This window comes from Argiope bruennichi, chromosome 6 (genome assembly GCF_947563725.1).
Source record: "Argiope bruennichi chromosome 6, qqArgBrue1.1, whole genome shotgun sequence".
NCBI lineage: Eukaryota > Metazoa > Arthropoda > Arachnida > Araneae > Araneidae > Argiope > Argiope bruennichi.
This window is the reverse complement of record NC_079156.1, coordinates 13,965,855-13,981,989: the sequence shown is the minus strand read 5'-3', so window position 1 is coordinate 13,981,989 and position 16,135 is coordinate 13,965,855. Positions and strand designations below refer to the sequence as shown.

The following is a 16,135-nucleotide window of genomic DNA, read 5'->3' as shown; positions in this document are numbered from 1 at the left end:
CCACCAATGGTTATTAGAATGCTTATTAAGGATTGTTTCCTTATTTGGCACGTTGTTGAAAGATTTTGTTAATGAACATAGCTTAAAACATAATAATATATATATATGTAGAATTTCCATTTCTATATCTAAGGGATTTTTATTCTTTGTTTTTGCCAATTTTCCCTTTTTTTACATAAAAATTTCTTAACAAAGTTTATTAAAAAGTAATACATATTTTAGTAATTGCATAGTTAATTTTTTATAAATTGACACATAATGATATCAAACATTTTAATTACAATTTCGCCCTAAATTAATTGAAGCAGAAGAATAAAGAGAAAAGGAATTTCAAAATTCTTCAGCGCTGGTAAAACACGCTTGTATCATTTTCAATTGTCAACAAAATTGCACAATCGCTCTGCTTCCGATTTCAAAACACGTTCCCAACTATTAGCAATTATTAGTAAGATGCCTTTTTTGTGTCGGTTTCCCATGTCTACAAAAAGTTTCTTATTATATATATTTCCGTTTCTTAAGTTTTAGAGTAAATTACATCAAGGAAGTTTTATGTATTGTTTGAAAAACAGGTTTTCGAAAAAATACAAGAATGTAAAATGAAATCACGTATAATTTATTGAAAGGTGTAAAAGTTTGGAAATTGCCTTCATATTTCGATAGAATACTTATTAGAAATATGACGACTGCGGAGTCACCAGACGAATTGCTTGCAATTTCGGTTGAAATCAAAAATCGTTTTGGTGATCCTATAAATAATTCTTCTGATCCTTATAAATGGACACTTTTAAAGGATTGTCATTCTAAATATCTTTCAAATGGCAGTATATCTCTGACACTATTATCCAGCTATAATTGCATCATGACAACATTGCTGGATGCTTTGAAACCGACATTATTTAAAGAGAAATGGCAGGAAGAAGTTTTTGATAATATTTTTTTACATGGAATTCATCATGAGGCATTCATACATTTGATGCAGAAACTCGGTGAAAGTTCGTAAGTTATGTTTTCATTAAATATTTTCATTATGGAAATCATACTTGCCATTTTGATAAATAATTTTGCATCAAAAAATTAATCATAAGAGAGCTATGCATAAAATTCATTCTTCTCACATACAAAACTTTTGGTTTTAATAAAATTGTAATATTGGAAAATACCTTTTTTTATTTGCCATTATATGATTTACTTTATATACAAATTTATTTTTCTTTTTGAAATGCATAGTTTGATAAGAAAACTAATTAATATGCAGAAAAAGCTTGCAATTTTTATCTCAAATGTAAACGAACAATTTTTTTCAAGTTAAATTTTTAAATGTTATTTTTAGTACTGTTTTTTTTTTTTTTTTAGTTATCTTTAAAAAAAAAAGGATTGAAAATTGTTAATCACTTGCCATTAACAATTTTTTTTTTTTCACTTATGAATAATTGCTGGCTTGTAGTGGATATGCAAGTACCTGTAAAAGATACCTAATAGAAAAACTATTTTAAAATGTGTAATTTATTGCTCTTAATTTTTTAAAAATAATTTTAATTTTGTATATTCTTTTTACAAAATATTGATTTAGACATACATCCATTTTTTTTTTTACATTTTTTAAAATATGGAAATTGATTTTAATTCTTAATATCTGTAAAAAAAAATATGTGGAAAACTAATTTAACTTACTTTTTTTTTTACCTCGTTAATCTCTTAAAGGAGGATTATTCAAATCCAAACAATATTCTAGGATAAAACTAATATGAAGTATTTATTTTTAGTACTTCAGGAAACTTAATAGAAATTGCATAATGGTTTTTAATGTATTCAGTATATTAACTGCTAATAATATAGACTTGTTGTGATGATCTTGCATAATTAAAGATTTTTAAAAAAAAAACATATGTATTAGTCATATCCTATAAATATAATTTTATCGTAAAACTTTTTGTATTTCATCAAAATGACAACTAGAATTTAAAGAGCTTTTTTGTGTTGCCAGCTTGGAATAGCTCAAATCTGTTCATAAAATCTCTTACCACATACGGTAAAATAATGTATAAATGACTGGGAAAATAATTTAAATTTTTTTTTAATATAAATCTCTATTGGAGCTACAAAACTAATACTGTTACTAATAACATAAAAAAAAAGTAAGGTTTGGCATTCTTCTAATCTTTTCTTATTTTTAAAATTATTTTTTTCCTCATTTCCTAATTTTTTGCTTTCTTTGACTTTATTTTTTAATCATTTCATTTTAATATTCGCATGATGAAAATGTTTTCTGTTTACTATATTATTTCAATGTTTTTCCATATTTCAATGCATTCCATATCTCTCTTTTTTCAAACCAATAACTTAAAAATAGAAATTATCTCTATTATCTCCAGAAGAGAAAAAAACTTCATTTGTATACACTTTTAGGTCAACAATCTTACTTTAATTAGAAATGTAGTAGATTAAACAAATATATTATGTGAGTGAAGTGCAGTAAGTTTTAAGTATGACTATTAATATTTAATTTAATAAAGGTTAAAAGGCACTTATTTTTTAATATATTTAGTTGTATTGCTCATACTTGAGTCAATATGTTGCCACTGACTCTCTAATTGTTAAATTGTTCTGTTTTTAATTAAATGATTTGGTCTGCCTTGAGAATGCAATTTTGTTATAATTTAGATAAAAGCTCATATATTTAAAGATTCTTCAAAAAAATTTTTTAATAATGTTAATAATTGCAAATTATTTTATTTCAATTTATAATAATTCTGTGCAAAGTTTCAACTCAAATCAAAGCCTCTCAAGAGGTTTAACAAGACAGAATTTACATCTACTTTCTGGTTTGGTCACCAAACATTAAGCTATTATCAAGGACAACTACTTAAGTAAACAACCTATTTAACTTTGAGTATCTTGTTAGGTTAAACTTCATGCATTGTCCTTTGTGATACAACCATACTGAATAGTAAATTCAACCCAAAATTCTTGCCAGAGTGCCATACAGGGTTGCCACACCATCAAGAAAAATGGAAAACACAGGGAATTTAAAAGTCATCTTAAAAAAAATCGGGAAAAATACAATTAAATTTGAAAATTGTCATCAAAATAAGGAATTTTTAATTACTTTATTTTTTTCCTATCTAAAAAATTTTAATCTCTAAAGATTGTAGGAATAAAAGATCTTGAACAATACCATTAGCTGAAACAATGATAATGCGGAAATTCATCCCTTTCCTCTCTTTCCTTTTTTTTCCATATAAATAATTCCAATTTCGATTTGCACAATAGTTTTTTTTTTTTTCCTCCATTAGATTCCTGTAATGCATCTAATGAGCATGCTTTTGTGACAACATGAAAAAATAAAATATATTTATCTCTCAGGATTAGCAACATTCAATCTGTGTAAGCAATGCAGTGGTGTTTAGTCAACTATACTTGAGTTTATTGAATGGTTTGTTTATTATTTGGGAAGCTGTGAGTTTATTCAAAGTAGATTAGTAATTTTTTTTTAAAGCAGTGAGCTGCTCAAAGCCCGTAATTAATAGGAATTGGATGGAGAAAAAAATCAATTCTGATTTTGCTGTATGGGTTCAAGAAGTTCCAAAAATTCATTTATTGTATACTGCTCAGTTTGTAAGAAGATAATAAACCTACATAATAAGGGAAAACGCACATTTACTAGTCATGCCGAAAGAGGAAAACATACAAGACTATGCGTCAGTTCAAAAGAGCCATCATTGATGCTGGACTTAATATCTAAAAGAATGAAACGTCAGGTCTGAAAACTTCAGATTTAATATCCAAAAATAAACAGATTTCGAACTTTTTAATTCAAGAACAATCATTTAAAGCTAAATTTTTAGGTACATTAAAACTTTTTGCATCACATTTGACCTTTAATACATTAAATGATATATCAAAAATATTTTTACATATGTACATTGAAAGTGAAACAGCTAACAAATGTATGTTAGGTCATACAGAAACGCTGTGCTTTAATTGTTACATATTAAGTCCATTAGCACCATGAAACTGATGGCTGAAAAAAATCTGCTGAAATTGATGCCCAAATACTTGAATTGGCAAAAATAAATAAATAAAGTAATCTTGCTTAGTAATGTTTTTTTCCCCTTGAAAGTAATCATTAAATGATTTGTATCATGATAAAAAAAAATGTTTGTGTTTTATTTCATCCAATCCTGAATTTTATGTGACTTACAGTTAAAGAGCATGAGAGATAATATATCCTCCCCTTAATAAATAAATTTTGCCTTGCTAAATTCTAGATAATACTTTTTTTTTTTTTGTATGTGAATATAAACGTCTTAATTTGTTATTTCGAATAACGTTAAATTGTTGTTTCCTTTTCTTACTTTTTCCACTCCTTAAAATCATATTTCATTATAACTAGCACAAGAGTTTTAATTACACATTTCTTCATATCTTGATTATACAAACAAGGATTTTTTTTCACCAGATTTGAGTGGCAACTCTGTCATATCACATATAGAAATTTTGACACACATACACATTTTGATTTTCATTTCTGCTTATAGATTAAATCCATTTTAGTGAATAATTTATTTTAAAAATATTAAAAGGTAATTGAAAAAAGAAACTTTAAAAATGGCATTCTCATGTATTTAATAGTAGAGAAAAAGCTCATTAAATTTTTCCTGTGCAATATTTTTATGTAACTTTTTTTTAACATCTCCATTCTATGAAGTTAGAATATTTGTCTACTGTTAGAGGCATACTTACTTAAAATTGTATCCAGGTCAAATGCCAAAGTAAGGCCCTCTGCCCATTTTTTAAGTTGCAATTCTCATATTCTCCTCTCTCTCCCAAAAAACATTATGATGGGAAAAAGGAAGTTGATATGGAATCTAAATAATTACACATAAAGCAATTTTGAATAATAGGATTTAATAGCTGTTTAATACATCTAAATTATTCAACTGATTAATTAATGCATTTTTAAGAATTAAATAATATAGAAATTATAAATGCAGCTGTTAATAGAAATATAATTAAATATTAATTATAAGAAATATAATTAAATATTATGCAATAGCATTTGAAATTATGTTTTAAAATATAATGACTGATAAATTGGTAGATACGTGCAATTCTCTCAGAGTGACTCAAATTTCGTATTTAAACCTTTTTTAAATAGTTTTAAGAACTGATATATCAAATATTTTTTGAGCAAGCCATGATTTACACAAAATTTCAATAAAAATATTTTAAGTAATTTAATTTTTTAAGACTTTTAATTTATCATTATGCTGCTTTTTAGATGAAAGAGTTGTCCATACTTAATATATATCATACAATTATCTTTACTGATACTAAAAATAGAGAATTATATATCTATGATCTGTCTACCCATTGGCACATTACAAGCCAAACTATTTAATTTTATCACTCTTATATGCTTTGGATGGTGGAATTTATACCTGAAAGCAATTTTTGTAATTTTAATTAATCAAGCATTCGGCAAAATTTCAGTTGTTGTAGTCAACTTCTGAAAATTTCAATACATTTACACATGTATATGTAAATGTGCAATTTTTCCCCAATTTTAATGAATTTTTAAAAATATTTCTAGATGTGATTCACAACTGTTGCTTTCATTGTTAAGATTTAAATCAGATCTATTTCATTATGAAATTAATACAATTAACCTTGGTGGCTGAACTAGCTATGATCCTAAATTTATATATATTATTCATGTTTATAAATATCTACATTTATAGATATATTTTAAATATCTGTGTTTATATTAGCTTACATTTTTGATAATTTATTTCATATGCATAAAGAAGAATATATTAAACTATTTTGATTTTGCCAGAATTTTTTTAAAGACCAATATAAACACTAGAAAAGATAATTATTAAACGATATTTCATAAATGGCTTAAAATAATACCTGGCCAATTCTTTAAAAAACACTAATAACAGGACATGTTTTAATGAGTTTTTCAAACAGCACTATATCAATTTAATTCCATAAATTGAAATTTTAACACTTATTTGTGTAAACAAAATTGAGGAAATCTTTTCAATAAAACACATAAGATAAATGTGAATTTAGTTTTTAAAATGGTGAAAGGTTAAAATACTTAAAAATTGAAAAACATAGATATTCAATTCAAGAATATATTTAGAAAAAATGATTATCATTTATTTTTTTACTGAAATTAGAGTCAGTAGTTGGTAATACAAAATTTAAATTGGTTATTTTGAATTATTCTTATTTTAATATTAATTGAAAATTTAACTTGGGTAAGCTTTTACAGAAACCCTTGAGGAAAAAAATATACTTCAGGCATTTGGAAACATTTTTTCATCAAATTAAATTAAAGAAAATAATTCAGCAATTTATATAGTTATTACAGAAGATATAAAAAAAGAATAGAATACTAGTTAAAATCTTTGCTTTCATGTTGAATAATGAGGAAATTAAAGTTGAATGAAATTAATTCCCCATCTTGTTACAATTGATGTAAAAAGGCATATGCACGAAAAAATGTTATTAAAATTTTAAATTTTTTGATATGTAAAACTACGAATTTGGTGTTAAACTTTACATGAAAATATTTTACATTTTTATAAAATATAATATTGCCCTGAAGCTCAATAAGATTATATAGGGAAATTGTTGGATTAATTATTCAATGCCAAATACTTTGCAGCAATTAAAAGATTACGTGCCTTATAAACTGCTGAAACTGAAAGAATTTATAAATTTATTTATTCATTGTAAAACGCAATGCTGTATTATTGATTCAAAAACAATCTACATTCGGCCTCAGGAAGCTGCAAAAATATCAAATTAATCAACCGTTATTCCATTCATGCTATCTTTCATTATAGCAAATTTCTTCACTTGGACATTTATATTATTAAAGAAGCCTGATGTTCATTCTTCCGATTCTGTTTAATCTATAGAAATTCTACATTTGCTGCTTCAAAGTATTAATCATTATTTTACTCATTGAAAGAAATCTGTGAATAAAATATGGCTTTCTTGGGCTTATTTTTACTATGCCCTATTTCATGTTGATTTTATTTTGTCAAACACTTCACCCATGATTCATTTGTATTATGGCGATATATCTGCCTTTGCTTAGTAATAATAATAATAATAAAGATTCAAATGCTCAGTATAAATGTCTTTAGTAATAATTTAAATTTGGGAAATTTTGAGATAACTAAATAAATCAAGAAACTTCATTTTTGTTTCTAAAACGTTTTACTTTAGCTATGAGAAATAATAAAAAAAAAAAAAAAGAAAGAAAGAAAGAAGAGGTAACGGTAAGTATTAATTTATTCTCCCTTTACCACCATGCCCCTTGGTGATGGTGCCGAGAGCACTTGCTTTGCCTGGTCCTCCCCGTAACGCTAATAGGAATAAAATTTGCTCTGATATTTACATTTGATGACAGTTGTTAGCAAGCAAACTGAAATATGGTGATTTTTAAATAGAAAGTATTTTTCTTTTAAAATTTTTTTAATTTTCATTTTAAATTCTGTTTATATACAGGGAAAGTTACCAACAACAAAAAATACTGAACATACTAGAAAAATTTGTTCGAGAGAAATGCTTTACTTCCTTATTGCTTCGTCAGTGCATGAGATCTGAAATATGGGATCCTGAATTTGCAGCCCTTTCTAAAACGTGGAATGATCTAATAACATTCATTGCATCTCTGCCTGAAAGAATAGCCAATAAAACAAAAGGACAAATGCAGTAAGTACGATTGTTATTATAGAAAAAAAAATCTGAACAAGAATAATAATTAATTTTTATTCAAATTCCTTGATTCCTTAATTTTTATCCTTTTTTTTAAAAAAAAATTTAGTGTGCTATTTGTGATTAATCGGGATGGCCAGCCGATCGGGAATCCGGGGAAAATGGGAATTTAATAAAAAACTGGAAATTTTTTTTATAAATCTGTAATTTTTATAGAACCTAATAATTCGCTGGTATTTTTTTAATAACATCGTTGGCAGCTAATGAAAATCAAGCATGTACTGATATTCTAAAACAGACTATGAAAAAGAACGATTAACGACCATATCTAATTTATTGCATATATATATATATATATATATATATATATATATATATATATATATATATATATATATATATATATATATATATATATATACGCGTTTTTTAGAACATCAAATTATGGACATTATTAACAAAAATGTTTTTGCCATTATGGGAAAAGGCAGCCTAACTAAAACTCAGCTCCTGTTATTGTTACGACTTAAGCTTTAATAAGTCTCTTTTATATAAAAGGATATATATGAAGCTTCCCCCCCCCTCCCCTACCTTCGAACGTCAAATCGATCATACCACGTGTTACGAAAGTGAAAGTATGAATTTTGAGTATTAATATTCAAAATTTTAAATTGGATGTAAAATATTGAACCCATTATTGTAACTTGAAACAATTTATTTTAATTAAATAATAGTATTTTCCAATAATTTTTTTCTTCTTCTCAGAGACCTTTTTATTGAATTATGAAACATCGGACATTATTGCTGTTATTTCCATAAAACATTTTTTTTTCTTTATTTTTAAACATTATGAATGCAAATTTACTAATTCTTCATATGGATGGATGTTAGGAACAACATGGATTAAAACAGGACGTTATTGCTAATATTTTCTTTTAACCTTTTTTTTTTTTTAATTTTATGTTCGTTTAAAATTTCTCATGCATTCATCAAAATGCTCTATAATTTAAAAATAATATTAAACGCAAGAATTTAATTTGTTTGATACATTATAGGTACATGTTTCTTTTGTAATTTCCTCAAAAAATTTTTAAAAAGAAGACAGGCAGCATTTTTCGTATACCTTTTGTTGTATATGAAACTTTTTGCCACAAAAAATTATAAAATTCATTCATATCCTTTTTGAAATTTATATCTCTACAACATTTTACTTTTTATGCAATAAAGAAAAAAATTGAAAAGGACCAATTTCCCACCTTTTTCACTATTTTATGGGTTAAGCATTGAGCCAGCATGCAAGTGATTTTTTTATTATTATTATAGATGGTGGGGTAAATTTTAATGCAGTTTCGATATCATTAAAGAATTTTTCTTATTTTGATGCAGAGATTTCGTTTTGTATTTGTAAAGGATATTTTTTTTTCGGATAGTAAAATTATTTTTCAGTTCTGATTTGCATATTGGTAAACAGTGTGTATAGGGGAGAACCCACTTGAAAGAAACAAATCATTTCATTCTAAAGCACTCCACCAATGTGCATATATTTTTGTACTGCATTTTTCATGAGTAAATTTGACAAACAGTCCTTGCATATTATCGGTAATCGGTATAAAATCGGTCTAAATGGCATGTTTCTTCTAGGTTAATATATTTGTAAAAAAAAGGGGGGGTGAGGATTTTACATAATTGAAGCTTATCTGAAATTCAAAAGTGTAAATGGTGTTTTTTTTTTTTTTCTTTTCTTTCTTTCTTTTTTAAGCATTAAGTTTTATTCCACATTGATTTTAGTTAAATTTGAACAATTCTTCAAATAAAGTTAAGAACATATTATGCAATATGTTTATATATATATATTACAGCTAAAAAATGTTTAACTACAAACAATATGCATTTGGAAGTATTTATTTAAACAAATATAATTTAAAAGTAAATGGGAAATTTTTTTACAATTGATTGAACATGTGGAAAATGATATTTACTACAAGCAACCTATCATATTTCTAAGAAAATAAAAATAAATGCTTCAATACACATGTTGCAGCATGTAGTAGCTATTTTGAATTATAAATTATTACTATATAGTTAAATATAAATTATTGTTATTGATATTAATATTTAAAATAAAGTGTAAGTATAGATTATTATTCTTTGCTAATACCTAAGTGAGCAAGTAAAACTCAAATAGCTGCTTATATTTGAAAAAGTAAATCAAATATATCTTTCAGTGTAAAAATTAAATTAAAAATCTCAATTTTATTTTCAGAAGGAAAAAAAAAAAAAGATATGTAACATTAAATACTGTATATTTGCTCCATATTCTATAAGTTTTAATTTCTTATATCTGTTTTCTTATAGCTGATATTTACTTGGATTTTATAAAAAGTATTATTCATTTTTTCTAGCAAAATATTTTGTGCTAATTTTTATGTGCCTCATCTTATGTCATCCATTATTGAAGTCTTAACTTCATTACATCAGAAGATCATAAGAAATGAAGGTTGCACACTTGAATTTTTAGGGAAACTTATTGGAAAATTTTGTATTCTTGGCCATGGTGGTAGGTAATTTGTTATTATATTAAATTCCTTTTTAGAAAATGGTGTTGTCATTAAAATAAAAATCAGCCTTTGATAACATACATTTGATTATTTTTTCATTTTCATACCTTTTGAACCTTATAGTTAGTAAGCAATAATTACAGGGAAGAAAATGTGCATTTTAATGTAATTTTATTCAGCATAATATAGTATTTGATTTAAAATTGAAAATAAAAATCAGTTTTTTAAATAATACTTTTTTATTGTTGTAAAATGATTAATTTCTATTAAATTTTTATATATATATATATATATATATATATATATATATATATATATATATATATATATATATATATATATATATATATATATATATATAAAAAGATATTGTAAGTATCTGTGTTTGTAAGGGTATGATTTTATGAATCAATACTGTTTGATTAATATTAATCCTCTGAAATTGAGTAATGCAATTCCGATTGTTCAGATGATTTTATTGCCCAAATTACCCAGATTTACCCAAACTGGAATGGACGGCTTTGAGTGCTTGTCTTTTTTAGGAGGAAGTGGGAATTTAAAAAGAACTACTGTGATAATGTAATATCCGACATATTAACTATATAAGGAAGAAAAAAAAAACATTTTTATTGATATTTTATAAGATTAAAAGTAATGTGAGAAATAAGGATAATTTTGAATTGAATATTAAATTTTGAATTTTTTCCCCCTTAGTAATTTAGGGCAAGACTTTCATGCATCAGATTTTGGAAAATATAATGCAAAAAAATCTTTTTAAAAATTGTGTATTCTCTTAATAATATAAGGAAGATTCAGAATAATATTTTAAAATAAAAAAATTCTTAAGAATCAATTAGTCAAATTTTTTATACTAAAAAAATAAAAATGAATTAAAGTAAAATTTTAAGATTAAAAGCCAAAGGAATGTGTTATTTCGAAAAGGTATTTTGATGACTAATAAATATCTGAATTTTTAAAAAAATATAATTAAATTTCTTTATATTCATTGAATATTAAAATTTTTTGAAACATAACACAGGATGCTCTTTAAGAAAGCGCTACTGTATTATTTTATTAATGCCAAAGAAAATTTCAAATAATATTTTTTAATTAGAAAATCATCCTAACCAATAAACAAAACTCTTATTATTAAAAAAAAATGTAGATAAATCGAGATTAAATTCTTGACTGAAAGTGGGGAGAAAACTGTTGAAAAAAAGCCTCAAAGCAATTACATAAAGCAGTACACTGATAGATTTATTACTCTGAATAGTGGAAAGAGTTATCTAAAATCCAAATCATGTAATCTTAAAAATTCTTGATGTTAAAAAACGGTTATTTAAAAACTATTTCAGTAAATTTACAAAATATTTAAAAATGAGAAAATGACTGACCTAATACTTTGATTCTTAACAAAAAATTAAATTAAAAGAAAAAATTATCATTTAATATTGAGAAAAAAATTTTGAGTTATTGAAATTTTAAAAATTATTTTATCTTTTTTGCTTGGCTTAAAATTTTTTAATTTGTCCTTGATTTAATTGTAAAAGGGAATATTTTAAAGAATTAAAGCTTATAGGAACATAATTATTTATTAAAAATAGTTTTGATTTCTATATGTGCAAAAAAAAGTCTTTATTTTTAAAAAAAATATTTCAGAAATATTTTTATTTTATAGATTTATATGATTTATTTATTCTTTTTTTATATTGGTATTGTTCATTTGAAATGTAATTTTTTCTTTATAGATGTCGTTGCAAAGAGACTTTATATGGAATTAATCAGACGTTCTGAAAGTGATTTTATCTGGAGAAGGCTTTCTCAGAATTTAATCACCAAAATACCACTCTCGTCATTAGAATCATTTACAACTAATTTGCTTTTAGTTACACCATGGTTAGTATTGGTAGTAGTATTTTTTATTTTTTGTAGGATGTTTATATTTTTTGGTATAATTAATAATTTCTTTTATTGCTAAGTCTTATTTAGTCAAATCTGTAATTCTTTTTATATTATGTTGGGAAGGAAACAAAACATAACTTTTTAAAAATTACAATGGCTCAATTAATAAGGTTTTTCCTGATCAACAATAAATACGTTGATAAAAGAATATTCAAAAATATATATTAATTATTGTAAATCAGTTGCAAGATTTTATGCTGGATGCATTTCTATTACCAAAATTTTTATTGAATGTACTTTTAGTGTAAAAAAATAAGTAAAATATCCTGAAATGTATAATTTTTTGGACTGGGAAGATAGTGAAATGAATAATAATAAAAGAAAAAACATTTTCTAATTGACTTAGTTGCTAATTAATATAATTTATGTATGGATTGCCTGAAATGATATAACAATGTATTTAAACATAATTCTTTTATAGTACAAAGTGTAATTTCTTCACATTGAGAAAAGTTATATTTATTGAAATTTTTGTATGAAAATATCACTGCTCACTAAGCATTTTGTACAAAATTGTTTATTAGTTTAGTCTTTAAATTTTTAAATTAAAAATAAGATAGGATTTTAATGAATTGAAATATACAAGACTTTTCAGTTAATGTAGTATTATACTATGGATAATGCAAAATGGCATGATTGAACTTTTGTAATGTGTGGTTGAGCCTATTATTCTCCTTTTTCTGATTTTTTTTTAACTGCTGAATAGTATATATTGTATTCTGTCTTGGTTAATACTCATTGTTGCCTTATCCCTCTTATGTTAAAAAATATATGCATGAAAAAATATTGTGAATTATAATTAGTATTAATACTTATTTTTTATTATTATTTGGAATATTGAGCATAGATATTCTAATTTTAGTTTGGTTATTGATTTGGTATAAAAATTAGTCATCTGACCTGGGTTTAGTCATGGTAAATGTATAAAATGTTGGAATTCTTTTTTAATTAGGTTGTTTTCCATGTGTTTGCATTTTTATGATTATACAGATTCTTTTAATCAAAACTAGTTAAGTTGTTATATCATTTGCATCCTTCATATTTAAATGTCAATGTAAAAAATATAAATGCTCTTTATAAAATGCTTTTTTTAAAAGATAAATAATCCTTTTTTTGTTGCACTTTTGAAATATCTATAAGCTTCAATGACCTGATGACAGTCTTATCCTGGATACCAGATTCTATAGAAGACCTCTGAATCTTTGTCATCTGATTATGATTTAAAAATAGGAGACCCATAAAAAACATTTCTACAGCATTCTGATGAGATGCTATTCTAATAAATAAATTTTTAAATATTTTCAGATTAAATGCTAATAAAATCATACTTTCTTTTGTATAAAAGAATTAAATAGATTGAAAAAATTTTCTTCTAAAGAAGGAAATTACTTTCCTTTTATTTTTGATATAGTATCTAATAAAAATTTTCATTTTTATGGTGTCATTTTTAAAAATAGGAGATGTCATTAAAAATTAAATCAATCTTATACAGATTTCAAGTTATGCAAGTTAAATTGGTTGTGTTATCCAAAAATTTTGACAGTTTGGATTTTTTAAGATTGTGAATGCCTTTCTAATTATATTGAATAATATAACATATTTCAATTGCTTTTTATTTATTTCAGGTATGGAAATCTTGAGTGGGTATTAGGTGAAGAAGGTGCAAATAACAGAAAATTAAACTATGTTATGTCCACCAAACTATTGCTTATTCGATATTTTAAGAAGGTACTTCTAAAATATTATCCCTGTTAAAAGAAATGTGTTAGTTCAGTCTAATGGGTGTTTTATGTTTTAAAACTATATATTTTTATTTGGATGACAAATAATAGCTATTTAATCATATACTATCAAAGTTTTGACAAAATAGATACAGAAAGTTTTTTTCTTCTTTCTTGATTTTATAAGAAAAAAGCTTGAGTAGACCTTCAGCGAAAATCTGGTACTCTATATGTAAAAATTTTTAAACCAACAATAACAAAAAAAATCTTATAATTATTTATAAGCTAGCTGATGTACCAGAATTTCTTGGGCTCACATACTTTCATGTCTAATATTTTTAATGTATAGAATTTTTTCTTTCCAAAAATAGTATCACATATTCATTCTCTCATTAATTGTAACTTCTTTTAATTAAAATTTAAAAAAATAACTAATGAAATGTAGGAAAATAACTTCTTAAAAACTTCTTTTTAAAAATATTTGCTCTTTCTTTAAAATAAATGAAATATTGAAAACATATTACCGAAATTAAAAAAAATAAATAAATGTATAGAATTCAAGTAATATTTATACTTGGAAATTTAACTTAAAAAGGAGCAAAACGTTTAATACTAAACAATAAAAATACAAGTAAACTGAAATAAAATTCTCAAATTTGAAAGCATCAGACTTTTTTTTTTGTTGTTGTTGTTGCTGCTGGAAAACAGTAACAGCAGTTCAGAGTGGGGTCTGATAAATTTATCACTACAATATTAAAAAAAAAAAATTAGCTACTTTAAAATCTTTCTTATGTTTCTTTCTTTTTATTTAACTGTTAATGAACAAAATTTGAAGCACTTAAATGCAGCAATTATTTTTAGCAAAAGTGAATGAAAACTATATGGTATAAATGTCATATGCAAAAATATTAGGTTTAATCCATGTGCCTATAGACAAATGCATTTTGAGTGTAATATACATGACATGAAACATTTTTTTTGAATTGAATTTTGTCATTTTGAGATTTTCTTTTATATAATTCTACAATATTTTTAATATCAAGCACTTTTTTGTATAAATTTATTCATTTTATTGTTTTATTTTCATACTTATTTTGCTTCTCGGGTTTATGTTTGGCACAATTCATTATTTTATGAAGATTGGCTTTTTTAAGTTTATTTCATATCTGATATCTAGTTAAAATCAAAAAATAAGTTGCACAAAAAAAATTGTAAATGTTGTCGTTTCAGTGAAACTAAAATTTATCTCAAACAAATTTTAAAAATTGCAAAGAGCAACTTTTATGCCATAGTTTATTAATATTCTTTTAAAAGTGATCAAAATTTAATTAAACTCTAAATGATAATTTAACAATGTGTATATGGACATTGTTTATATAAATAAGATGTCAACCATTTTAAATAGATAATTTAAATTTTCACTGACCATTAAAAAAAGGTAGCCCATAATCAAATAAATTTGAAAAAATAAAATTTAATAAGTAATTGAATTGAATAAATTTTTAATTAATAGTAAGTTTTCAAGTTAGTCAATTTTCAATATCAATAAAATTTAATTTAATTTTTTTTTGTATTTTATTTAAATTATATATATACTAAACAATTTAAAAACTTTTCATATTGTTTGCTTGTGCAATGGGGAAACGGCTTTTAATTAATAAAAAAATTAAATTTGTGTTTGATTACCACAAAAGTCTTACTAAAACTTTCCTTTTGATTCATGGTATTCGAAAACAAAATTTTTAAAAATAATCAATAATTTACATTTGTATGAGTTTGAAAAATTGTAATTTCCACTTAAATTAATATTGATGGAAAATCAGTTGCCAGAAAACTTTGAAAATTTTTGCTGTTCTTCAAACTTTTTAAATCTCTGTATTGATTACAAAATAAACATATATGTACATTTTGTTTTGGTCTCACTCAGAATATTGAATAGATTATTTATAATTCAACAGAATTTATAATTTTTAATAGTAAAGGCATTAAAATGATGTGTAGAGAAGGAAAGAAATATTTTTTCTTGTAAGAATCTTTTCCCTGTGTGAAACTTTTTTTCCCTTTGCATTTTAGGCAATTGTGCTACAAAATATTATTGGATATTTTGCAAGTGCAAGCAGTCGTCAGTCACACTTTTGGAATGTAAGTACA

The 16,135-nt window shown here is 24.2% G+C and overlaps 1 protein-coding gene across 2 annotated transcripts in view; it reads left to right on the top strand.

Annotated features, from left to right (window-relative positions):
* Positions 1-382: 382 nt before the first annotated feature.
* Positions 383-16,135, top strand: part of LOC129972958 (telomere length regulation protein TEL2 homolog) — a 39,277-nt gene continuing 23,524 nt past the window's right edge. For both annotated transcript variants that reach the window (XR_008784919.1, XM_056087285.1), the window contains exons 1-6: positions 383-996; positions 7,534-7,740; positions 10,146-10,300; positions 12,050-12,197; positions 13,889-13,991; positions 16,058-16,126. Coding sequence is in view for 1 of the 2 variants with exons in the window: in XM_056087285.1 (XP_055943260.1) it covers positions 677-996; positions 7,534-7,740; positions 10,146-10,300; positions 12,050-12,197; positions 13,889-13,991; positions 16,058-16,126 (1,002 nt within the window). In the remaining variant the exon portion in view is untranslated. The remainder of the gene's footprint in view (positions 997-7,533; positions 7,741-10,145; positions 10,301-12,049; positions 12,198-13,888; positions 13,992-16,057; positions 16,127-16,135) is intronic.